Source organism: Monodelphis domestica, chromosome 2 (assembly GCF_027887165.1).
Source record: "Monodelphis domestica isolate mMonDom1 chromosome 2, mMonDom1.pri, whole genome shotgun sequence".
NCBI lineage: Eukaryota > Metazoa > Chordata > Mammalia > Didelphimorphia > Didelphidae > Monodelphis > Monodelphis domestica.
Window position 1 is genome coordinate 134,162,221 of NC_077228.1, and position 25,973 is coordinate 134,188,193.

At 42.8% G+C, this 25,973-nt stretch overlaps 1 protein-coding gene across 1 annotated transcript in view; it reads left to right on the forward strand.

Annotated features, from left to right (window-relative positions):
• Positions 1 to 25,973, forward strand: part of CAPN2 (calpain 2) — a 98,683-nt gene that overhangs the window by 70,021 nt on the left and 2,689 nt on the right. The window contains exons 10-20 of the mRNA XM_001367778.5: positions 1,255 to 1,424; positions 3,668 to 3,679; positions 6,694 to 6,905; positions 9,111 to 9,147; positions 10,878 to 10,943; positions 14,302 to 14,359; positions 19,338 to 19,402; positions 20,761 to 20,829; positions 23,190 to 23,268; positions 25,559 to 25,675; positions 25,869 to 25,927. Coding sequence (XP_001367815.3) covers positions 1,255 to 1,424; positions 3,668 to 3,679; positions 6,694 to 6,905; positions 9,111 to 9,147; positions 10,878 to 10,943; positions 14,302 to 14,359; positions 19,338 to 19,402; positions 20,761 to 20,829; positions 23,190 to 23,268; positions 25,559 to 25,675; positions 25,869 to 25,927 — 944 coding nt within the window. The remainder of the gene's footprint in view (positions 1 to 1,254; positions 1,425 to 3,667; positions 3,680 to 6,693; positions 6,906 to 9,110; positions 9,148 to 10,877; positions 10,944 to 14,301; positions 14,360 to 19,337; positions 19,403 to 20,760; positions 20,830 to 23,189; positions 23,269 to 25,558; positions 25,676 to 25,868; positions 25,928 to 25,973) is intronic.

Below are 25,973 nucleotides of genomic sequence, written 5' to 3' on the forward strand. Positions count from 1 at the left end.
GCACCATGTTTTTGTTCACTCTTTTTAGTCGTGTCCAACTCTTCCTAATCCCACATAGGGTTTTCTTGTCAAAGATCCTGGAGTGCTTTGCCATTTCCTTCTTCAACTCATTTTACAGCTGGGATAACTGAGGCAATCAGGATTTAAATGGCCAGGGTCACATACTTAGGAAGTACCTGAGACCAAACTGAACTCAATGAAGATGAGTCTTTCTGATTTCAAGTCCAACACTCTATCCCCTGCATCACCTAGCCACCCCTTTGTGCCACATTAGTGCTCCCTGACCCCATACTTTCTGAAAAGAAGATTTTGGTAGAAAATACAGGTGTGTTTGGGGGTCATTGGAGAGGTGGGATAGGACAGCCCAGGACACCATAGGAAAGTCCACATTAGTTCCTGCCCTGAGAATCATTGGCACGTTACCAATTCAAACCAAAGAAGGGAACCCCAAGTTTCCTCTGGCTAGATCAGCATTCTATGGCACTCCATTCTCCTCAATGTCCTCTAGAGATGAAGAAAGGCAGAAAGCCACTAGAGGGTGCAATAATCCAGAGCTAGCAACAAAATGGTCTCATTGCAAGAAATTTGTCTCATACAGTCCTTTCTCCCTCCCAGAGTACAAAATAAAATTTACTCCAAATAGCATAGTAAATTTGAGGCAAAAGAAGAAACAGTAGAGATACAAGTTTCTTATTCAGCCTCTCATGAGTACACAGATCATTTTCTCTATTACCACTATTACTCACCCAAATTAAGAGAACAAATTAGTAGAGGTTTTGTTTCCTCACTTCTTTATTCCCCCCGCCGTCTCTGATATCCCCCACCCTAAGCACCACACACAGACCTTTCTCCATTCCCCAAGAGTTCTTTATCTGTATCACCACGAATGAATGAAAAGCATTCATTAATAAGTAAAAGTATTCACATACCGTGGGCCAAGCATGGTGCTACGTGTTGGGGATACAAATAGAAAAGGCAAAGCAGTCCTTGCTCAGAACAGGAGCTTACGTTCTAATTGGGTAGAAACCCACATAAAAGAAAACTCAGCTGTAGGGCCCTTAGAAAGGTCCAGAGGTCAGAGGGCAAAGTCCCAGGGTCCTTTGAGGGGATCTCTAGGTTAGATGACAGCCCCTCTCACCTCTACACCCAAGTTAGCCAGTGTCCCATGGCATTCTATGAGCTGGGGGAGCTTTCCTGAGATGGTCCCCTGTGCTCTGAGGTGGGTGATGCCCCCTGTCTTGTGTGTTATGGCAGACACTTTCTGGATGAACCCTCAATACATGATCAAGCTGGAGGAGGAAGATGAAGATGACGATGGCTCCGAGCCCGGCTGCACCTTCCTCGTGGGCCTTATCCAGAAACACCGGCGACGCCAAAGGAAAATGGGCGAGGATATGCACACTATCGGCTTTAGCATCTATGAGGTGAGGAGAGAATCATTCCTGGAGGTTTCTCCCCTCCTTTTCCTCTTTTACCCATCGCCCAAGCCCCCTGCTCTTCCTCTACCATCTCTACTCACCCAAATTATACAAGGCCAACCCCTACAGTCTAACAGCAAGCAAGGACCGTTGGTAGAAAATGGCAAAGACACAGGCGGACCCTAGACTGGACTCCTTTATTTTCCTTCAATGACCTCACCCAAGGGAGCCCCAAGAGTCAGCAGGGGGCTCCAGGACACTGATGGAGTCCCCAGAGCCAGTTCTGTGGGTGTTAAATAGCCGGGCTTTGGAAGGCATCCTCTTGTTTCGATTCTTGCCTTTGTCAGTTTGAGATGAAAAGAATACCAGAGAGATTCGAGCTGGGGACAGGGTGTCCTGGGGCTACCTCTAAGAATAATGTGAAGCCAGGAGCGGAGCCAATGGAAACCATGAGGATGGCTACTTAGAGCCCAGTTGCCTAGGAGGTGGAGACTACCCAGGGGAGAGGGGAAACAATTGGGCAATTATACTCCCCCCAGAGTCGTGCTCCTCGGAGCATTTTTCCCAGGATACGCAGCCCGGTACGTGCTTCAGCCCAGTCCCTCTTCAGAACAAAGCCTACAACAGGCGGGGCCTGAACCCTGTGGCTCCATCATCTTGCTGGTCTCTGCTCTCAGCTTTGTACCTTCCTTAAAGAAGCTTTCAGTGAGTTTTGCAGTTGCTGTGCTGGAAACAGGGATGGGGCAGGGACCGCCGGCCCTTTCTTCCCTCCGCTCTTCCTGTGTCACAGGGCAGAGTGGAAGGAAAAGCCAGGAACGTTTAGGGAAAATGAGTGCAGTGACCTGGTCTGTCTGGTTTGATGCTGATCAGTCCCAGCTGTAGTACTTAATGTTGTTCAAGGCATTCTCCGTGTCCTGTGAGGTGGGCAGGAAGCAGGTGGTATTATCCTTCTCCCACGTTACATTCGGGGTCCCCAAAGGGCAGATGATTTGTCCGGGTTCACAGAGCAAGTGAGGAGCCTTCGCTCTGTCCCAGAGAAACATCTGCTATTCCTCTTGGTCCAGAGCTGTTCCTACCATTCCCCACGGCCTTAGACGCTATGCCAAAAGCTTGTATTTGCTCTTTATTCAGCTACTGGCAACAGCCTGGGTGACCTAGGACTGAGCCACTTTTTAGTACTATCTTTTACTTGCCATCTGAAAAATGGGATGTGGGAGAGTCCTATCAAGTCCGCCTAGCAAGAATGGACCAGAGATAAACATGGACACGGACTGACTCCGGGGATTGAACATTCTTTGGTGTGTTTGTTTGAAGTGGACCAAATTTGATAACCCTCAGTCATTCCATGGATCACATTTTTATGGAAGAGGGGAATAAGAAACCAAACGCGCCAGGAGAAGTGGGGAAAGCCCTCAGGGGAATAACAGAATCGAAAGGCAACACTAGTGGATCGTAGGTAAAGGCCTGGACTAGGAATTACAGTACCTCATTTGGGGGCTTGGCCTTACTTGACTTTGACTTTACATTAGTCCCTGAATATCTCAGGGCCTCAGTTTAAATGGAAAAAACAACAGCAACAGCAACAATAACAATAATAGTACCTCTTCCTCCCCATCACCAAAGACAAGGGGAACAGATGAATTAAGGGCTTTGGGTTCACAGAATCCCAGAAGAGAGTTGTTGGAATCATCCAAGTTCATACGATTTATACTCTGATATAGGGAATAGAGCACTGAACTTGGAATCAGGAAGAACTGGGTTTGAATCCTACCTCAGACGTTTACTAGTTGTGTGATGCTGCACATTAGTTTACCTTCTCAATCTCAATTTTCCTTATCCTTAAAATGGGATTAATTGTACCCATAGCATTTCTCTCCTGGGCCATTTGTGAGGAATCAATGAGATAATATATTGTGTTTTATCAGACTTAAAACATTAAATAAATTTCAGCAATTATTATTCTTTGAAATTCTCAGGGAAAGGGATAACCACAGTTAATAGAGTGTTCACTTTCTTTTTTAATTTTTTTTAAACCTTATCTTCTATCAATTCCAAGGCAGAAGAGCTGTAAGGGCTAGATACAAGTAGCTAGATAAGCTCCAGGTCACATGACTAGGAAGTATCTGAGGTCAGATTTGAAACCAGGACCTCCCCTCTTCAGGCCTGACTATCCACTGAGCCACCTAGCTGCCCCAAATATTCACTTTTCCTGACTGACTGATCTCTGTATCTTGTCTCTCTCTCTACAGGTTCCCGAGGAGGTACGTCTGATATTTTTTTATCCCTTGACTCTGGGAATCAAGTTTAGCCAGAAGGCTCCAGCGTCTCTGTCTCTCAAAAGAAGTTATATGAAGATTGAGCATGGATGCTGAATTTCAAGGGTTCATTCTCGTCTGTACCATCTCTCTAGTGATGCTAAGACTCGAGCATTTCCTGAGCATCTGTAGGCATTCTCCAAATTCTGAACGTCAGAGCTGTCATAGGACTGGGCTTTGCCCTAGGGAGCCAACATTTAGAGGGCTATTGGCAGTGCTGATACTTCATCATATCATCAGAACAGCTTAGAATCTAGCTAGCAAGAACAATTAATAGTAATAAGGAGCTACCAAATGGGGCTGGGTCTCTGCTTCCTTCTCAGACTGTGGCCCTATCCTTGAGTCTTCATTTTCCCTCTCTTCCCACCTCTAAGAGTAGTATCCTGAGCTTTTTTCCTCCCTTAGAGTCTTGTGTCCTGAGGCCTGAGGGCTGTCTTTCTTTCCCAGATGAATTTGTCTCAAAAGCTTTATCTTAGGACATCTTTTGTATTATTTGCCTTGGGCACCAGGCATAGAATTATTAGTCATAGCCTTACTATACAAGAATACACAATAGAGGATGATTGCTACTATCTCATAGCTTACCTGAACCCCTAAATGAGTGACTTTTGGGGTAGCTGCCTAGCTGGTGGTCCTAAGAATGCTTGTGGTCTTCAGGTTCTAAGTTTCCTCATCTATAAAACAAAAGGGTTGGACTCACTGATCATTTAGACCATGGGTTCTTGACCTGAGATCCACAGATGCCTATGAATAAATTTTAAGGGGGTCTGCAAATTTAAAAAAATATATTCCCATATATCAATATAATTGGTTTCCTTTATAGTCCTCTATATTTTATTTTATGCTTTCCAAAAGGGTCCATAGGCTTTGCCACATTGCCAAAAGCCACAGTGACCAAAAGAGGTTAAGGATCCATGTTCTAGGCTAAAGTCTCTTCCAGTTCTGAAATTATAAGACAGGAAGAGACTGTTTCATTTTTGTCTTTGTAGCTCCAATACCTAACACATGGTAGGTGTTTAATAAGTCCTTGCTTGTTTGATTGATTGATAAGCTCCCAACTTCACTTAGAATGGAGAAGAAAAATCATCATGATGAATTTCATCGATACTGGGTTTCAATGAAACAGACAACATGGTCAGTTCTGCTATGCCACTCCTTTTGAAAACTCACATTTGTTCCAAGATGACTGATAGATCAAGGAACGATTTGAGCATAACATCAATTCCACATTTGCTTATGCCCAGTTTCATACAAGAGAAACAGTGAGAATGGAGAAAACCAGCCCACATAGGAACCATGTCGTAGCTCAAGCAGCAATCCAAAGTAATGAACACAGCCAGTATTTATGTATTTCTTACCCATTTAACATGTATAAAACTATCATTTTCATTAAGTTCCTCTCTTTTTTTAGTGTCACTGGCCTCATTTTTCCCATAAGCCTCATGGTTTTAATTGTGCCATTTTACATAGTGAAATGATATTTAGTAGCTCCCAATAACCAAATTTGACTGTAAAAAGCCTAAATATGTAAAGACACAAGAGGGCACCCTCAGCAGCCCCTTGTACAGGGGAGATCATTATCCTGGCTGGAAGAAGGAGCTACATTCTAGCTCTTTGTCTGAACCCTTGTTCTCTGTCAGGCTGGCCAGCATGGGAATAGATGCAGCAGGTCACAGGAGCCCAAGTAGCTTCTCATGCCCTCCTCCAGGGCTCTGATCCTGTGTCTGCAGTTCTGGAACTGCCTGCTGAGTGCTAATGATGCTTTGGTGACCACACATCCCACAGAAGTAGATGGAATCCCAGCCCTGGGGATTCAGAGCTTAATGAGGCAGACGAGATAAGCACAGAGAAGACCAAGGATGCTCTCCATGGCAGGCTGGGGTGGTGACTGGGCTGCCTGTGTTGGGGGGAGTGCAAAGGACTCCCACAAGAGCTAGAACTGGAAGGGGCCAAGTCCACACTTCTCATTTGACAGATGATGAAACTGAAGCCAAGAACATTTAAAGTGACCATGGTGGGTCAAACAGTTGACATTTGAACCTAAGTCCTCTTGACTGCAAGAACCCAGAGTCAGGATGATCCATCTTGCATGAGTTCACATCTAGCTTCAGATACTTAGTAGCTACATGGCTTTGGGCAGATTGCTTAACTTTGCTTGCCTTGGTTTCCTCACCTGTAAAATGAGCTGGAGGAGAAAAAGGCCAACCACTCCAGTATCTTTGCCAAGAAACCCCCAAATGGGCTTGTGAAAAGTCAAACACAACCAAGCAACAAAAGACAACCACCTCTGACTCCAACTCCAACGTTTCCCCACTTTCTCCTCCCCAATAAATTACTTGGTCAGTGAGTAGTATTATTGTAGTATTTGAGTTGTGTGTTATTTTTCTTTAACTCTTTACTTTCTTACTTAGAATCAATACTAAGTCTTGACTCCCAGGCAGAAGAATGATCAGGATTAGGCAATTGGGGTGAAGTGACTTAGCCAGGATCACACAGATTTAAGTATTTTTTCACAGTGAACCATCAATGAAGTCATTGTATAGCTTGGATGAGTGAATGTTATATTTATTTTGAATGAGTCAGTCTGACAACAAGCATTTATTAAATAGTTATTATGTCCCAGGCACTGTGCTAAACCCTGAGAATACAAAAAAAGAAAAAAAAATACAGTCCATGTCCTTAAAGTGCTTATAGTCAAATGGAAGACAACATATCATTTACTATATACAAATGAGATAAAAATAGTGTAAATGGGAGGTAATCTCAGAGGGAAGACACGAGCAATAGGCTGATGGGGAGTAGTGGAAAAGGCTATTGAGGTAAACCATTTGCAGAAGGTTTGAGTTGTCTTTAAGGAATTCAGGGACACTAGGAGGTGGAAATGTGGCAGAGCATCCCAAGCCTCGGGACAGTGGGTGCTCTGGTTTTTCTCTCACTCCGATTTTGTGTTTTCCCATCAGTTTTCTGGTCGAACCAACCTTCACCTCAACAAAAACTTCTTTCTGACAACCAGAGCAAGAGAGAGATCAGACACATTCATCAATCTCCGGGAAGTGCTGAACCGCTTCAAGCTGCCTGCTGGAGAATATGTCATCGTGCCTTCTACTTTTGAACCCCACAAGAATGGGGATTTCTGCCTCCGTGTCTTTTCAGAGACGAAAACTGACTCTCAGTATGTTGGGGATTCCTGGGGCTAAAGGGGACCAGGGAGGGAGTGACAGGATTGACAGGAAGCTCCCCATTTCCTTTCCTTTTTCTGTCTTGGTACAGCCCAGAAGGGCCCTCCTTCTGAACTAAAGGATAAATCTTTTCAGCTTTAGCTCTGCCTCTGCTTACACCTTTCTAGGTCACTGTAAGCATTAAAGCAGAGTCAGCAGGTGTCCTCCTTCTTCCCAATGGTCTTTTTAAATTTCTTCTCCCTCCTCATTCTTCCTTTGCCTTCTCTCTGTTTTCCTCCCTTCTCCCTCTTTTATAGTCAACATTTCCCAGCTCCTCCTTTACCTAGCAGTTGGAGGACACTCGTGATTACTTTTTAGCAACACTGGCTGCACTCAGGGACCAAACTATTGGTCCCTATCCTAAGGTATCTTCTATTTGATGGAGAGTGTTCAAACAGTCAATAACCATTTTTTTTTCATTTCATTTTATTTTTTTATTGTTTGCTGTATGCCTGGGACTGTGTCTATGTGTCTGTCTAGATACAAAGAAAGATAAGTCTGGGTCCACTGGCACATTGAAGTTACTTAGTAAATGATTCCGTTTTTATTCTTTAACCCTTATTTTCTTTCTGAGAATAGATACTAAATATCAGTTCCAAGGCAGAAAAATGGTTAGAACTAGAAAATTGGTTCTCTTATCACTGAACCACCTAGTTGCCCCTGTTTTAGCTTTTTAAGTTAATTTTTTTTAATTAGCAGAAATATATTTTCTCTTTCACCTACAAGAAAAACATAACACTTGTAACAACATGCATAGTTCAACCCCCAAAAAATTCCCTCATTGGTTGTGTCTAAAAAACATAAGTCTCATTCTGCACCCAGAGTCCATTATCTTTCTAAATGTTTGTTGATGGATCAATGAAAGGAACTTAACAGGCTAGTCTACCTTTCCAGCCTTAAAATGTATTACATCTTTTCATGGTCTGTTGGTCCAACCAAACTGGCCTCATTCCTTATTGCTGGACTTTTTTCTCTGGCTGACCTGCCATGCCTGGAGTGCACTCCCTCCTTAACTCAACCTCTTAGAATCCCTAGTTCATTTCAAGGCTCAATTCAAACATCAGCTTTCTCCCTGAGTTAGTGTCTCTCCCTGTCCCTTCCCAAGAGACAGAGACAGAGAGAATCAGAAAGAAAGAGACTGAAACCTTGTATTTGTTTTGTATATTCAAACATATATAAATTGATAGAAATATTAGTAGAGATTCACTCATGACTTCATTATTGTCAAGAACTCCCCCAAGAAGTTTGTGTAAAGTCCCCCCAAGAGTTTGTTTTTAGGAGGTAACATGATTCTGTGGAATTGAGAGGATCTGGTTTCAAATCCTATTTTTTACACTTAATACCCATATGAACTTTGACAACCAATTTCCCCTCCCTACATCTGAGTCCTTATCTGTAGAATGAAGGGATTAAAACAAATGTCTTTTGAGGTTTCTTCCAGCTCTCAGACATTAAAAAATTTGATGATCCACTGAGACCGACAGGCAACTGTTTAGTAATTTATGGTCTTAGAGAGTTCCCTAGAGACACTCAGAGGTTAAGCAATTTGCCCATAGTCATCAAGGGATGGATTTTTTCCCCCATAGCAACTCACTAAACTGTGTATTACAATAAGGAGGGGGTTTGATTTGCACACTGACAAAATCATGCATCTTTTCAAATGATTAGAGTAACTAAAGTTAGCCCCAGGCCCTAGGCACTCATTTCTTTCTCTCATTTCAAGTAAACCCAGCTGGTAGGTGATAATTTTCTATCATGTAATGCAAAGTGAAGAGACTTTACTATAGGGAAGGGTATTAAAAATGAGAAAAAGCTCTTTCTTGACTGAGCTACTGGGAGTTCCTAACTAAGCCTTAAAAAGTGACCCATTATTTGGTAAAGAACCACTCCTCCCTAAAAAATAAAAATTAAAAATCCTACTTTCTAAAAGTCCTTTTGGCTTTGACTTCTTCCTTTGGGGTTTTTTCCCTCCTTGATATCCTGCTATTTGAGGAAGTGCTATCACACACTACAAGGCTCTAAAGTAGGTTTTGTTGGGGAGGGTTTGAAGCGAGATTAGTTTCAAGTTTCACACTTCAGTTCAAGCGACAACTACTGAAACACCACCTTCCTCTTCTTAACTTCCCATCCACTAACAGATAATTCCTTTCTATTTCCAGAGTCGTTGATGATGAAATTGAGGCCACCCTCGAAGAGGTATTTATTATGATTCTTCTACTGTCCCTGTTGTAGAATCAGAGATGGAGAGTGGAAAGGGTTCTTCAAACCCAGCTAGATGTAGGTTTTGTTTTACAGATGAAAACTGAAACATAAGTCTTACTGGCTCAGAGGCTGGCCCTCCATCCATCATTCCAATTGCCTACCCTTATTCTCTAATCTTGAGCAAACTGGTTTTCTTCTCTTAGTTTCCTCATCTATAAAACTAGGGAGCTGAGTCCTAGTTTGGGCTAGTATTTCTCAAACTATGTCCCAGAGACCCTTAGAATGTCAGGCATTTTGGATACAAGTCCCATGAAGAAATGTTGATATTAGTCCTCTTTTCCTCTCCAAAATATCAAACATGAAACTGATATATCCTAAAGTTATGACTTCAAGGTGAAAATCATCTGGGTTTTTTTCCCTTTAAAATTTCCACAGTCTCACTTTATCTCTGGGGGAGTCTACATACCTCAACTCTTTGGGATATCATTTATTGAGTTTCATCAGTATGTTTCACTCCCCAGTGTGTTCTGTGATCCAGTTATTAGAGGAAACCTTGGACTTAATGATCCCTAAAAACACTTCCAGCTATCTGGTTGATAAATGCAGCAGGAGTTTGGCTAAGCACGCACACTTTGCTTAATAGTAATTCCTGATAATTACTAGTTCTGGAGTTAAGGAAGGAAAACTCCCAAAAATGGACTTTTAAGAACATAGACTTACAGTCAACAAATATTTATTGGAATGCCTACTATGTACTAAATAGTATGCTAAGTAAATACTCTTTTATAATATAAATACTTCTAATTATATGGATTCATGGATTATCTAGGATTTCCCCTTTAATTTTGTATTTTCTGATACTGCTCTCAGGTTTCCAGTATTTTTAAAAAGAAATAAAATTTATCAAAAAAAAAAACCTCCAACGACACAGACACAGAGCTGAAAAGGACCTCAGAAGCCATTGAATCCAATGTACTCTTTTTACAGATGAAAAAACCAAGACCTAGAGAGTTTATTTGATTTGCCTAAGGTCTCAGAGGTCAGAGACAGGATTTGAATCTGGGTCCTATAATTCCAAATACAGCCTACTTTTCTGCTCTAGAGAAAATGGTTTTGGAATTGTTTTCAAGTATTTTATTTTGTCTCTTTTCTAAGGGTTCACAGCAGTGCTGATAAAAGCTTATGGTCACTAGGTATTCACTGTCATTCTGTAAGGGCACCAATGTGGTTGTCCTATGTGCAGAATAATGGACTAGACAAAGCCTGCATATATTGGGCCCCAAAGCTTATATTCTGCCCTTTGACAAAATCCTTTTCAGGTGATAAAGGGAAATTCTATGCTATTCATCACTTTGCCTAACAGAATTGGTCATAAATGGTTATTTTAGGAACATGCAATAGTCTTGGTGCATATTGTGAGAAATTATGATATATCTACCTTCCAGAGAGATTATATTCTTTCTCTTTTGCTCTAATTATATCCCCACATTTAGCTAGAAAGCCCTGGGCAGTCTTTATTCAGCTCTTGGCCAGACCAAACCAAAACACTAGGAATAGTCCTGAAATTTTGTCAAGGATAATTGGAACTATTGCACATGATCCACAAAGGAGAAAGTAGGAACTTGGAATGAATGAAAGAGACTTCCCAGAGGTTGGTGGCTGAGGATAGATCCCTGTCTTCAATAAATTGTCTCACTCTTCTCCTTTTACTCTGTTGCCTCAAGAATGATGTTGATGAAGATGGCATTGAGGACAGCTTCAGGAGACTGTTTGCTCAACTGGCAGGGGAGGTAAGTGGTCAGCAGCCAGTGTTTATTGAGTGACCATTACATGGAAAGCAGTTTTAGGCACCAGCAGGGCATCACCTAGAGAATCGTAACCAGTCCTTAAAAACTTACAGTGTAATAGAAAGGTAAATACACATTTTTTAAAAAATAAAGAACACTTAGAAATAAGCACATTAGGACTAATAGGTAGAAGTTACTGACAGATGGCATAAGGATTTTTTTAAATGGAATAATTTGCATTTATGTAGTACTAAATTTAAGGTATGCACTTTAAAAATATTATCTCATTGAATCCTCACAACCATCCTGGGAGGTAGGTGCTCTCATTCTCCCATTTTACAGTTGAGGAAACTGAGGCAGGCAGAGCTTAAGTGACTTGCCCAGTCACACAAGAATTTTATTTTAACTCCATCCTTTGGACACCAAGTCTAGTGCACCACCTAATTGCCTCTTAATAAGGCAGGGTAAGGAAGAATTTCCTACCAACTATCAGGGGAATGGATTTATAAAGTGCAGAGAACATTTACAATATATTAGTTGATTAATAAGCATTCATTATGCACCAGCTGCTGTGCTAGAAACAGAATAAAAATACAAAAAATGAGGCAGTTCCTGTTCTTAATAGCTAATAGTCTAATGAGGGTTGAGGGCCTGCAGCATGTTCACAGATACATAAGTAAATCTCTGAACATATGGATATGCTGTTCTTATTCAGTCATTTTACTTGTGTCCAACTCTTTATAATTCCATTTGGGTTTTTCCTTGGCAAAGATACTAGAGTGGTTTGCCATTTCCTTCTCCAACTCACTTTATAGATGAAGAAACAGAGGCAAACAGGGTTAAATGACTTGCCCAGGGACATACAGCTAGGAAGGGTCTGAGGCTGGATTTGATCTCAGAAAGAGGAGTCTTTCTGATTCCAGAACTGGCACTCTCTCCACTGAGCCACTCAGCTGCCCCATATAGATACAGAAGCACATAGACATGCTGTGTACATGTAGACATGCATGTGTGTGTATATATACATATATATAGTTTTGCATGCACACAAAGTAAAGTCTCAGAGACATTCATAACTGAGGGAATTTGGGAAGGCATCTTGGAGGAAGTAGTCCTGATTCTGAACCTCAAAGGGAACCAATTATCTCAGGGGAGGAAGAAGAGCAGTCCAACCAGTCCACGTGGACAGAAAATGTGTGCAAAGGCAGAAGGGAGAGGTGGCATATGTAAGAAAAACAATTAGACCAGTTTAGATGGAGCTTAGCGCACGTGAACAGAAATAATGTGGAATCTGCCTCAAAAGGTAGGATGGAAGCCAATGGTGAAGGCCTGTAAGCCAAAGAGAAGACTTTATTTAATCCCAAAGACAACTTGGGGCCACCATAGCTTCTTGAGTCTCAGGAGAGTGACATGGAATCACTCAGACCTGCATTTTAGGCATATCCATTTGGTAGCTATTTAGAAGAGAGATTGGAGAGTGGTGGATAGCTATAGGCACAGAGAACAATTCCAAGGCTCGGACCAAATTCCAGATGACACAGTCATAAAAGATAAACTGCCCCTAAAGTGAGTGAAAAGGAGGGATCAGATGCAAGATGCTGAAGAGGTGGAATAGAGGAGATTTGGCAACTGATTAGATATGTTGGGGGGTGGAGGTCAAGAAGAGGTACAATAATGAGAAATAGAGAATGATTCCTAGGTTGTGAAGTTGGATATCGCTACCCTCAAAAAAAATAGGGTTGAGGAAGCTAGGTGGCTTAGTGGGCAGAAAGCCAGATCTGGAGACAGGAGGTCCTGGGTTCAAATGTGGCCTCAGACATTTCCTAACTGTGTAACCCCAAATGTCTCGCCCATTCTTAAGTGGTGATCCTAAGCCCGAAAGTAAAGTTTTGTTTTGTTTTGTTTTGTTTTTAAAGGAAGGGAGGGTTAGGGTTGAGTCTCTATTCGAAATAATGAATATTAGTGTAGATTGTAATTTAGGCATTTATTTAATCTCTCTGACCTTTAGATTGCCCAGGAAAATAAGGGCAATGTTAAAGGACTCTTGTGAATAATTGCTTTGAAGACTTTAAAGTAACTATGCAAATATAAGCTATTCTTGGTGAATTTTATTACTTTTTAGTAATCTTTTATTGATATCTTTTGCTATTACATCACCCCCATTTCCAAATACACATATGTAGGATACTTCATCCTTTCCCCAGCTAGCCATCCTTTATAACAAAAAAGAAAGAAAAAAGGCAAAACCTGAACACTGACCATGTTTGACACTGAAGGCCATGTTCCACCCCCATGGCCTCCCACTGCTGCAAAAAAGGGAGGTGCATTTTCTCAATTTTTCTTTTGAGACCAGGCTTAGTCACTAAAGTGAGACAGGGTGGTTTGTTTTCTGCTGCATTTATGTTACAGTCATCCTTGGATGCATCGTTTTCCTAGTTCTGCTTACTCTATTCTAATAGCCTTAGTTCCTAGAAGTTTCCCCACTGAGCAGTATTGTTGTTGTTTTTTATTTATGTTTAACTTTTTTTTTTCATTTTGCATTCCAAATTCTCGACTTTTCTCTCATCCCTTCCCAACCCATTGAGAAGGCAACAATATGATATTCATTATATATGTGAAGTCATGCAAAACATATTTCCATATTAACCATGTGGAGCAGTGTTTTCAGAGGAGACAGATTCACTCCAAAAGAATGAGGAGGATGTGCCAAATGGGCACCGAGGGAGGAGCAGGCAAGCGAGAGAGGCAGCAGCCCTGGTGGAGTGGAGAATCCTTGCTGTAGAACAACAAATGAGAAGGAAAAGAACAGGGAGAGCCTTGAAGACAGTTATGAGAAACCAGAACGTGGGCCATTCTGAGCAGTAAAGCTGATAATGTAGGTGTTGAATCAGGAAAGTAAAATGGGGAAAAAACATCAATAAGACATCTGATAATACAGGTATAACCCAGATCAAATTGCTTCTCAGTTCCAGGAGCAGGGAGGGAAAGGAGGGAGAAAGACAATTTGGGGCGTTTAACTTCAGAAAACTTAAGTGGAAATTGATTACATGTAATTGATAAAATATCTATATAATTAAAAAAAATTTTTTTGAAAGGGCATCTAAACTAGAAGTGATCAGGAACAGCTTGAGAGACTAAATCTGGGTTGGGACTGTTTGCTAAAGCCCTCCTGTACCAGAACCATCTCACACGGGACATTCAGGGAAGAGAGATATTGTCTGTGTCCCTGGGCCCAAGGTCCTATGAGGCTTCTTTTATTAAGAGTGTCACTTTTCCCCTCTTTCCTCGGTGGTGTTTCAGCCCTGGGATGACACTGACTACAAGTGTATTGTATGTTCTTGTATGTTGTATGTTTCCATAGGACGCAGAGATTTCTGCCTTTGAGCTTCAGACTATCCTGAGAAGAGTCCTGGCAAAGCGTAAGTATGTCTTCCTTCTGGTTCCTCAAACCCTATTGTTCTCCTGCAGAAGTCTAAGGGGAAAGGAAAGTACCTTCTGCTGCCCCCACCTCTACCCTGTTACTGACTGCCCTAACCAGATCCCTCGTCCTCCTCCAGACACAGTCCCAGCCCTCTCTTGGTAGATCAAAAGACTGAGTTGACCCTGTGAGTGCCAGCCAGAAGCTGTGCCCAGTCATCCAGAGCTGTGTTTAAAAAGGAAATGACTAATAATATGGAAACAGGTAGCAAGTGATAACCTTTGTATAGCCCAGTGGAATTGCTTGTCAGCTCTGGGAGGGGGGTGGGAAAGAACATGAATCATGGAAACATGGGAAAATATTTTTTTAAATGAAAATAATAAAAAATAAAAAGGAAATGACTGAAGTAGAGAGAACCCACTGATGCACCAGAGGGAAAAGGAGAAATAAATGAAGTGAGTGATCGTAATGCCATTGGACAAATGGATATTTTTTTTACAAAACCTCCTTTTCATCCATCTGGGTTCAAATGACTCCATGTCTTTCGCTAGGGCTGGGTCTGGAAAGCAGTCTCTGCCCCTGAACCAAGTCACTGAGTTTTTAAAAGTTTATTTCCACACCTAACATTTCAGAGTTGTTGTTGAATGGTTTTAATTGTATCCAACTCTTTGTGACCCCATTTTGGAGTTTTCTTGGCAAAGACACTGGAGTGGTTTGCCATTTCCTTCTCCAGCTTACTTAACAGATGAGGAAACTGAGGCAAACGGTTTAATGCCTTGCCCAGACTCACACAGCTATTAAGTGTCTGAAGCCAGATTTGAACTCATAAAGATGAGTCTTCCCAATGCCCAGCCCAGTATACTATCCATGGTGCCCCCTAGCTGTCCTGCAACATTTTAGAATAGTGGTGCCATTTGAAAATGTTCTGAGGGCAGCTGGGTGGGTCAGTGCACTGAGAGTCAGGTCCAGAGATGGAAGGTCCTGGTTGATATCTGGTTTCAGATACTTCCTAGCTGTTTGATCCTGGGCAAGTTAGCCATTGCCTAGTCCTTACCACTTTTCTGCCTTCGAACCATTACATAGTATTGATTCCAAGATGGAAGTAAGGGAGAGAGAGAGAGAGAGAGACAGAGAGAGAGAGAGAGAGAGAGAGAGAGAGAGAGAGAGAGACAGACAGACAGACAGAAAGAAAAGGAAGGAAGGAAGGAAGGAAGGAAGGAAGGAAGGAAGGAAGGAAGAAAGAAAGAAAGAAAGAAAGAAAGAAAGAAAGAAAGAAAGAAAGAAAGAAAGAAAGAAAGAAAGAAAGAAAGAAAGGAAGGAAGGAAGGAAGGAAGGAAGGAAGGAAGGAAGGAAGGAAGGAAGGAAGGAAGGAAGGAAGGAAGGAAGGAAGGAAAGAAAGAAAGAAAGAAAGAAAGAAAGAAAGAAAGAAAGAAAGGAAGAAAGGAAGAAAGGAAGAAAAGAAAGGAAGAAAAGAAAGGAAGAAAGGAAGAAAAGAAAGGAAGAAAAGAAAGGAAGAAAGGAAGAAAGGAAGAAAGGAAGAAAAGAAAGGAAGAAAGAAAGAAAGGAAGAAAAGAAAGGAAGAAAGGAAGAAAGGAAGAAAGGAAGAAAAGAAAGGAAGAAAGAAAGAAAGGAAGAAAAGAAAGGAAGAAAGAAAGGAAGAAAGAAAGGAAGAAAGAAAGAAAGGAAGAAAGAAAGAAAGAAAGAAAGAAAGAAAGAAAGAAAGAAAGAAAGAAAGAAAGAAAGAAAGAAAGAAAGAAAGAAAGAAATGAAATGAAATGAAATGAAATGAAATGAAATGAAATGAATGTTCCAACGGCATGGAAGAGAAACTAATTCCAGAAGTCAAGGCCAGACAACTGGGCTTAGAGTCAGGAAGACTTTTGTTCAATTCTACCCTCTGAGACTGGCCAAGTCATTTCTAACTTGCCTGGACAACTCTTTTAAGACCATCAGTTTGGGGCCAGTTAGGGTGGCTCAGTGGATTGGGAGCCAGGCCCAGAGACAGGAGATCCTGGGTTCAAATTTGGTCTCAGACACTTCCTAGATGTGTGACTCTGGTCAAGACACTTAACCCCCATTGCCTAGTCCTTGCTGCTCTCCTCCCTTGGAACTGATACTTGTATTTATCCTAAAATGGAAGGTAAGGGTTCTTTTTAAAATTAAAATAAATAAAATGTGATAAGGTTGCAGAGAAGATGCCAACCCATATATATTGGTATCAGGCATTTTCCTCCTCATTTAAATAGTTCCTGTGCCATTGAAATCACAGATCTGTCTCCTCCATTTTCCAGTGAATGGATTGCTTTGGTAATACAAGTCATAAATCCAGAGCTGTAAGGGCCACAGAGGCTGTCACGGCCAATCTCCTTATTTTATAAAGGAGAGAACTGGGGCCTAAGGTGTCAAGTGCCTTACCCAAGATCACATGCTGTGTATCCCAGGTGACATAAATTGTTCAAGGAGTTTACTCTAGACCAGGACCCTAAGAGTCCATAAGGAACTCAGCATCCAGACCAGGCATTCACAAGCTGGTTCTGGTTAGGGCCAAAGACCCAACAGACTGGCTGCCCAACTACCATTTCCCATTGCTGACAAAACATTCTGGAATTCTTAAAAATGATGCAGCTTTCTGATAATGATATAACCAATAAGGTTATTGTTCCTATTTTTATATTTAATATCCTGTGTAATGTTGCTAAATTAGCCCCCTTCCAAAAAAAAAAAGGATAGTTTTACCTTATTATAAAACCAGTACTGCAAAGGGCAAAACCACATGGGTTGTCAAGGATATTTTAAGAACCTCCAGCCTCTTCTGCCTCTGCCTGGAAATAGACCCAGCCAGGACAGATAAGAAGCCCTCTTGTTTTTAAAAACCTCTGGAAGGAAGGCATAAGCCTTCCTTATGAAAGGAGTAGCTGGGGAGCAGAGTGGATAGAGCCAGGTCTGGAGTCAGGAGGCCCTGGGTTCAAATCTGGCCCTAGACACTTCCTAACTTTGTGACCCTGGGCAAGTCATTTAACCCCAATTGCCTACCCCTTATCACTCTTCTGCCTTGGAACGAATACTTAATATCACTTCTAAGACAGAAAGTAAGTGTTTAAAAAACAACTAACCATTTATTAAGTACTTACTATGTAGCAGAGACTGTGGCAAGCTCTGAGGATAGAAAGAAAGACCATATCACAGTCCCCTGCCCTCAGAGAGCTTATATTTTGAAGAGGAAGACAGCATGTGAAAGTTGGGGCTACCATTCCAGGAGATAGCAACGTCAAGGATCCCCTCAAAACAGAGATTAGAAGTTCCATCTGGTCTTGTCTGAATCTCAGAAATAGACATTTTACACCCACATACAGTAAGAGAGAAAGCTGGGATGTCACCAGGTCCAGACACACATAGCCTCAAGCCGCAGTGAAGCCACCCTGGCGCGGCTTCCCCGCTATGTGGGAAAGGAGGTGGTGTTTGGCCCAAAGGCCACCAGGCGCAGTGAGGTCATGGCAGTGTCTCCGATCTGTGGAGATCACGGGGCCACCAAGACCAAGAGCCTCATTGTTCATTCACAGATGGATGGACAAAAGGGCAATGGAGAGGAGGGGAACCTCCTTTCTGCTACAGAATACGCGTGGCCCCACACGTGTCTGAGCTCAGCACACCCTTCCCCTTCCTGCCTGGTGACACCAGGGACCTGGCCATGGGCCCCTTCCCTCTCCATGACGTAGCCTCCCTGCCTCCTGCCATGTAACCCCTTACAGACCTGATGCACGAATTCCCCTAGAAAGGAGGCTCTGGGAAAGTCATGCTCAAGACTATAAACATTATTATTGCAAGTCACCCTGTTTCCAAGGGTGTGGGTGATCAAGATGGCGGCTCCAAGAAAACTCTCCACCTTGAGGTAACATGGGAAGATTTTTTTTTAAGTCTTCTAAAAATAATAGGGCAAAGAAAATGCACCCCTTCCTGGGGTTCTTCACCAACCATCCCAACACTCCATGGAATGCATAGAGTTGGAAGAGATCACAGAGATTCTTAAGTTCAAAACCCTCACTTTACAGATGAGGAACCTGTGGCCTAGAATGGTTAAGTGACTTACCAGGGACACATTGTTGATAATAATAATAAATATTCAACTATTTTTATTATTAGTTGGTTTCTAACCTAGCTGTTTCCTTAGTCATGGAGGCACAACCTAATTGAAAAATTTGGATGTGTTTCCTTGCTTTTCAATCTTTTCTTCATAGAAATTATCCAGGGTCAAGAGCTTTTTTGCTGCTGCTTATTTCTTTTGCCACTAGTGGACTGGGGTTCCTGCATGTTGATTGCTTTCTTAGTTTCTGTCTTGCAGGGCTTTGCCCTGGTAGTATCTTCCCTTCCCAGTGAGAAGCCTTTAAGGCTGTATCCAGTGGAAGAGCTCCTTTATTCATCTGCTTTTGATTTCTGTCCTTTTGAGACACTTTGGAATGAATGATCTGTTGGAAGGAGACTCAGAAGGCTCCTGCTACTATGCCACCATCTTAGCTCTCAGCACAACCTAACTGAAAATTCATCTGTTCTTCTCCCTACCCATGTCTCACACACACAAAGGACTCTTTCTCAGCCTTAATATATATAAATAATCCAACTATTTCTTATTCCTTTATTTTTTTAATCTTTTTAACCCTAATTTAACCTAATACTGTGTATTGGTTCCAAGATAGAACAGTAAGGACCAGGTAATTGGGATTAAGTGATTTGCCCAGGGTTGCACAGCTAGGAAGTATCTGAGACCAAATTTGAACCCAGGACCTCCCATCTCTAGGCCTGACTATCCATTGAGTCACCTAGCTGCTCCCTTATTCCTTTAAAAAATTATTTAATGCTTTTTCTCCTCAGTCTTTGCTAGGCATTGTTCAGAACAAAGTTAGATGACCATAGTACACCTGCTTGCCCTCTAGACGTTTACATTCAAAACACCAAAGATCTGACTTTCCTTCTGTGTTTTCTAGGTCCAGATATCAAATCAGACGGCTTCAGCATTGAGACTTGCAAGATCATGGTTGACATGCTGGATGTATCCTTATACACGTGCTAGGGAACTCGGACCCTGGGGTTGGTACAGAGGCTGCCTGTGGCTAAAGAAGCGGCATCGAGTCACTGTGGCTCATGAAAGTTCATGAAAGAACTTCATTACCTCCTGGGGTTACAAATTTAAAAAACCAGGAAGGCAAGAGGCAACACCACTTCCAGGAAGGCATGGGGAGGGGAAGTGGATTCTGACTCTTTGTCGTTCCCCCACAGATTGGGTGAGCTCTCCCTCTCTGCCTTTATTCAAGTTCCTGATAAAAAGGTTAGGCAGTCCAGGACCAAGGACAGAGCCCCGCGGCCCCTCTCTAGAGACCAGGATTCGAGTTGTGCCTACTCTTAGTTCCAGATGTTCAGCAGGTTTTGAACCCAGCAACCCGTCCTATGGTCTAACCCGTGCTTCTTTCTCTCTTGTCTGCAAGAAGAGCACGGCACACTCTGTCAGAGGCTTTGCTTCGATCCAGGAGAGCTCTATTTAGAGCATTTCCTTCGCTGCCAGCCTACGAAGCCCAACAGAAATCAGTCTCAAAAACAAATCTGTGGCTCCTGTGTCAGTATTTCCTTTTTCATTTCCGGATGATGTGGTTCTTCCTTCTATGAACATTTCTAATCTGTGGCCTCCATTGGTCTCCACCATCCTTTGAGCTGCCGCTTCCGTGGCCAAGCTAGAGAATGGCAGCCCCGTGGGCACTTGTCTTCATGGTCTCTGGTGGCTAGTGAGAAGGAATGGCAAGAAATTTTCCCAGGCTACACAAAGCCCCAATGCAGGACACTCCCTTTAGGAAAGGCCTTGCAAAACTAGGCTTTTAAACATTGAGAGTCAACAATTAGAAGACATATATTTTTTTTAAACCCTTACCTTCCGTCTTGGAGTCAATACTGTGTATTGGCTCCAAGGCAGAAGAGTGGCAAGGGCTAGGCAATGGGGGTCAAGTGACTTGCCCAGGGTCACACAGCTGGGAAGTGGGTGAGGCCAGATTTGAACCGAGGACCTCCATCTCCAGGCCTGGACTCAACCACTTAGTTGCCCCAACTAGAAACCATAATGAAAAATCCAGGCTAAAAGGTCCACACGTCACTAAGCGTTAGAAGAATGGCGACGTCAGAGGAGCACCCCGAGCCGGTATGAGCCCTCGGTCCCATTTCAGTATCTACTGGCTGGTGTAGGCCAGCCAGCACCAGCCCAGGCACCATGAGCCCTTCTGGAGGGTTTTCCTGAGGAGAGCCTGACTAGTAAGAGAGCTTTGATGAGACTTCTGCAGAGCAATGTGGAAGTTATTCTCATTTGAACCTACTTGGGGAAAAAAATTCCACGCAGTACAAAGAGCTTTCCTTAACTGGAGGCAGTTTGACGGGAGTGGAAAACTAGGTCTGAAGGAGTTCTACCTTCTTTGGTCCAAAATACAGAAATACCAGGTAGGACTGCAGGCAGGCCGGAGGTGGGGGGGGGGGGGGGAGATGGTTCTTTTGCACTCACACAAAGACCCCTCACTGTGCACTGCTTTATGGTCCTGGGCGTGCTTTAAAAATTGGGGCCTATAGGGATCTCTGCACAGGCATAATTTTAGAAAACAAGACTTTTATGGGGGTGGGGGAGGTCAGAGCACTGTCTTGTGACTTGCTTTCTCCAATAGTAGGAGAAAAGCTGGGTGGAGGAAGACCAGGCCTGGGCACTAGCACATTCACAAAATGAGTTCTTTTCTTTCCTTTTTTAAACCCTTACTTTCTATCTTCAAATCAATACTGTATACTGGTTCCAAGGTAAAAGAGTGGTAAGGGCTAGGCAGTGAGGGTTAAGTGACTTACCCAGGGTCACACAGCTAGGATGTGTCTGAGGCCACATTTGAACCCAGGACCTCTCAATTTCAGGTCTGGCATGCTATTCACTGTGCTATCCAGCTGCCCTGATAAGTTCTTTTCTCTGCTTCATCTGTGGAACTCTACTATGAGCATAAACAAGAGAAGCAATTCAGAAATGCTACCTGAATTTGTTTTACTCAACTCTTCTTGTTAAAAGGAAAGGCTTTTTTTTGGTGGGGGAGAACAAGTAGTTACAGAAGGGAGAGGGGCTTCATGATAATAAGATTTCATTGGTAGAGGGAATTTCCAGGGGATGAAGCTCCCTCCATGCAGGTCAGTATTTGCTCTATAGCTAATAATAGTCTTAGAGCATTGTTGGGGTATAAGGAGATAGAGAAAAATATCAATGAAATATTTTTTAAATATATAGAAGAGGAGGCAGGAAAGTAGCTCAATGGATTGAGAGGCTGGCCAGGAGATGGGAGTTCCTGAGTTCAAATCTGCCCTCAGACACTTCTCAGCTGTGTTACCTTGGGCAAGTCACTTAACCTCTATTGCTTAGCTCTTACTACTCCTCAGCCTTGGAACCAATACACTATTGATTTGAAGAGAGACTGTAAGGGTTTTAAAAGTGAAATAAAATGCATAGGAAAGAGCAGAAGGAAGTTCAGGAAGAGACAGACAAGCAAGAAAGTTGGAAACTGCCATGTTAAAAGTATTATGGATTGTTTTTTATATGTAGTAGAGATTTTAAGTTTCATAAAAATAAACCAAAATTTTAAAAAAGAAATGGCCCTTGAAATGACTGTTCCCTACTTGGCCAAGTTGGCATTTAGAACCTGCAGAGAGAAGAGAGTTGGCATATTATGGCTCAGATATAATGCACTGTTGTCCAGTGACCTCTTGACTGGTTGATAAAGAATGGCTAATTTAATTCAATTCAACAAGCTATTAAAGATCCACTGTGTGTAAGGCACTGGGGAGGCAAAGCTAGAGCCAGAAATAGAGTCCCACTGGCAGGGAGTTTATCATCTGAACTAAAAAGTCAGGGGAGGCACAGAGGCAACAAATGCAGAGAAAGGTCTGAGCAAAGTACTGAGAGAAGCTAAAGGAGACAAAGATAATTTTTCTCTGCAGAGTCAGGAAAGGCATCCTCACAAAGGCCCTAGAACAATGATGGCAAACCTTTTAAAGATGGAGTGCCAGGCATGCCCTGTCCCCCCCCCTCTTTACCCCACACACGGGAGGGGGAAGCCCTCCCATTGGGCTGCTGGGCAGAAAGGTGGGTCATGTGAGGAATGACCTCAGTGAGTATGGAGCAGGGGAGGGAAGTGACCTAAGTGCTCTGCTCCCCTCCAGCTCTGCCACCTATGAGCTACCCACCTTTCCCCTGTGTGCTCCCATTGGGCTGCTGGGCAGAGAGATTGGAGATGTGAAAAAATGTCCTCAGGTACAGTGGAGAGGAGAGGAGCAGCTCTGCATGAGTCCCTGCCATCTTTGGCACCCATGCCATAGGTTCATCGTCACTGGCCTAGAACATCAGGTGAAACTAGAAAAAGGATAGACTCTAGTAGGTAGCAACTGGGGTTCAGGGACACCTTCCAGGCTGCCATGAGGGAGGGCAGAGAATAAAGGAAGAAATGGAGTCGTTTATAGTATAAACTACTATGTGTCTGATTACTGGGAATGTTAGACCCCAAAGCCTGGGGTTTTAAGCTTTCTCAGGTCAGAGAATACAGAATGGGCTTCCTATTCACAGGCAAACACACACAGACTCTGCTAGAGCTGATGGCTGTGAAATTCTTGCTTTCCTCCATCAGCTAAATGAAAATAATTAATTCCTCTAGCTATCAATTGTATTAAAGATTGCTAGTTGGTTTGTTTGTCTGTTTTAAACTATTCCTGCTTTCTCTGAGGCACAGAAGAAAATGTATTTTACAAAATCAAGGCCTTCATGTCTACTTTGCTTGTTCCAGAAAATTTACAAGGAGATGGACGTTGACAGGTCCGGCACCATGAATGCCTACGAGATGCGTAAAGCGTTAGAAGAAGCAGGTAACATCCCACATTTCTTTTTTCTTTTTTTCTTTTAATTAAATCCTTACCTTCAGTCTTAGAAATAATACTAAATATCAGTTCTAAGGCAGAAGAGTGGTAAGAGCTGGGCAATGGGGGTTAAGGGACTTGCCCTGCTTGGAAGTGTCTGAGACCAGATTTGAATCTGACTCCAGTCCTGGTGCTCTTATCCACTCTGCTACCTAGCCATTCTCCTGCTATTTTCATTTATTTCAGAATCACCGCAAGTCATCTTCCTTTTATGGAAAATATAATAAACTGTCCCCCAAAATAAAGTAACTACTACACTTCCTTTTTTCTCCACTTTCAAAAGCATAACTGACAAAACGTGACTTGGTACAGAATCTCCCCCTCCTAACTCTCTTTCTGAATTTAATACTCTTTAAGAGTGCTCGAATGAATGAATGAATGAATGAATGAATGAATGAATGAATGAATGAATGAATGAATGAATGAATGAATTTATAGGCTTATGATATTAGGACTGGAAGGAACTTCTTATGGATTATCTGGTTCAGCCCTCTCATTCAACAGAGAAAGCAACTGAAGCCAAGAGAACTTCTCACATAGCACTTCCCAAAAAGTCTCATATAGCCAAACTGCTTAGGAATAGTTGATTTTTTAAAAAAATTATTTTAAACTTCAATTAGTATTATATAAAATAAGGTAGAGAATCCTGCTGTACTCTGGACCATTCAGACTACCTCACAGAACCACAAAATTGAAAGGAACTTCAGAGGACATTGAACATCCTGAAAAAGAATCCCTCTAAGGGGACAGCTGGGTGGCTCAGTGGTTGAAAGGCCAGGCTTAGAGCCAAGAGGTCCTGGGTTCGAATCTGTCCTCAGACACTTCCTAGCTGTGTGACCCTGGGAGTCACTTAACTCCCATGGCCTAGCCCTTACCACTCTTCTGTCTTGGCACCATATACACACTATTGATTCTTAAGACAGAAGGTAAGTGTTTTTTTTAAAAAATCCCTCTACCCCAGCAAAAAGCTTGGGTAGCCATATTCTAGAAATGACTTTGATAAGCTAGAATATATCTAGAAATGGGTGACAAGGAGGGGGAGCCTAAAGGAGCTAGAATGTTTAGTCTGGGAGAGATTTAGGAGAGATACTATTGCTCTCTTAAGATATATGTAGAGTTGGGACAGTTAGGTGGCTCAGTGGATGGAGAACCAGACCTAGAGAGGAGAGGTCCTGGGTTCAAATCTGACCTCAGACACATCCTAGCTGTGTGACCCTGGGCAAGTCACTTAACCCCCCTTGCCCAGCCTTTACCATCTTCTACCTTGGAATCAATACACAGTATTGATTCTAAAATGGAAGATAAGGTGGTGGTGTTTTTTTTTTTATTTAAAAAAATGTATGATCACATAGGATCTCAAAGACTAAGAGAATAGATGTCTTGAAAAAAATCTAGTGATGAGGATCATTCCAGAGAGGGAAAAAAAAATCTGTTGTGTAAGCAGAATTTTTTTTAAGTAGCTAAAAATATGGACAAACATGGAAAGATTGTGGAGATGGAAATGGGTGATGGGGAACAAAGGGGCTAAGTTTGGCTGAAGCAACAGAAATAAACAGGAAGTAGTGTGAAGAACCAGGCGGGGACTGAGTCCCAGAAAAGCAGTTTGGAAACCAAAGAAGAAACAGCAGCTGACATGGCATCTGAACACTAGTGTCAGTTTCTTTTTCTTTTTTTAAACCTCTTATATCTCAGTAACAACAGAGAGCAAGGCAAAAGGGCAAAGGCTAGGCAAAGAGGCTGGGGGGGGGGGGGCAATTAGGTGGGACAGTAAATAGAGAGCCAGGCTTGGAGTCAGAAAATCCCAGGTTCAAATCTGGCCTCAGGAACTTCCTAGCGGTGTGACCCTGGGCAAGTCACTTAACCCCCATTGCCTCGTCCTTATCACTCTTCTGCCTTGGAACCAAAAATTCAAAGACAGAAGGTTAGAGGTGATTTTTGTCTTTTTTTAAGTGACTTACCTAAGCTCACACCACTAGGAAATATCTGTAGCCAGAATTGAACCCAGCACCTCCCATCTCCTGGCCCGGCACTCTATTATGCCACCTGGCCTCCTGGAATCAGTTTCAAAGAGCCAAAGCACCCAGGGAAAAAGCCCTGAATGCAGGAGAAGATCACAATCCTTGGTCTTCCGTTGTTACCACGATTGAGGTGCTGCCACCCTGCAAGCCCTTGGGGGGGGGGGGGGGCCAGCACCACAATGCAGAAAACCAAAGACAAACATTGTTTGCTTCTGCCTTAGGGTTCAAGCTGCCCTATCAGCTCCATCAGGTCATCGTGGCCCGGTTCGCGGATGATGAGCTCATCATCGACTTCGACAACTTTGTCCGGTGTTTGGTCCGACTGGAGACGCTGTTCAGTAAGTGGGCGTCTGAGCCAGACAGAGTGAGGCTCACGGCCCTTCTTCCTTCCTTTAGAGGCAGGAGAAAAATGGGGCTTCGTGGCCGCCCTGGGCTAAAGCACCACTAAGACTGGGTGGTGTCGAACCAGGCGGGGGGGGGACCCCTGTTTCGGTGTCTTCCTCATTGTGCCCTTTTCCTTTGGCTTTACAGAAGTGTTTAAGCAGCTGGATCCCGAGAACACCGGGACGATAGAGCTCGATCTTACCAGGGTGAGTGGGCAGCTGCCAAGGGTTATGACCAACGTCTCGCCCAGAG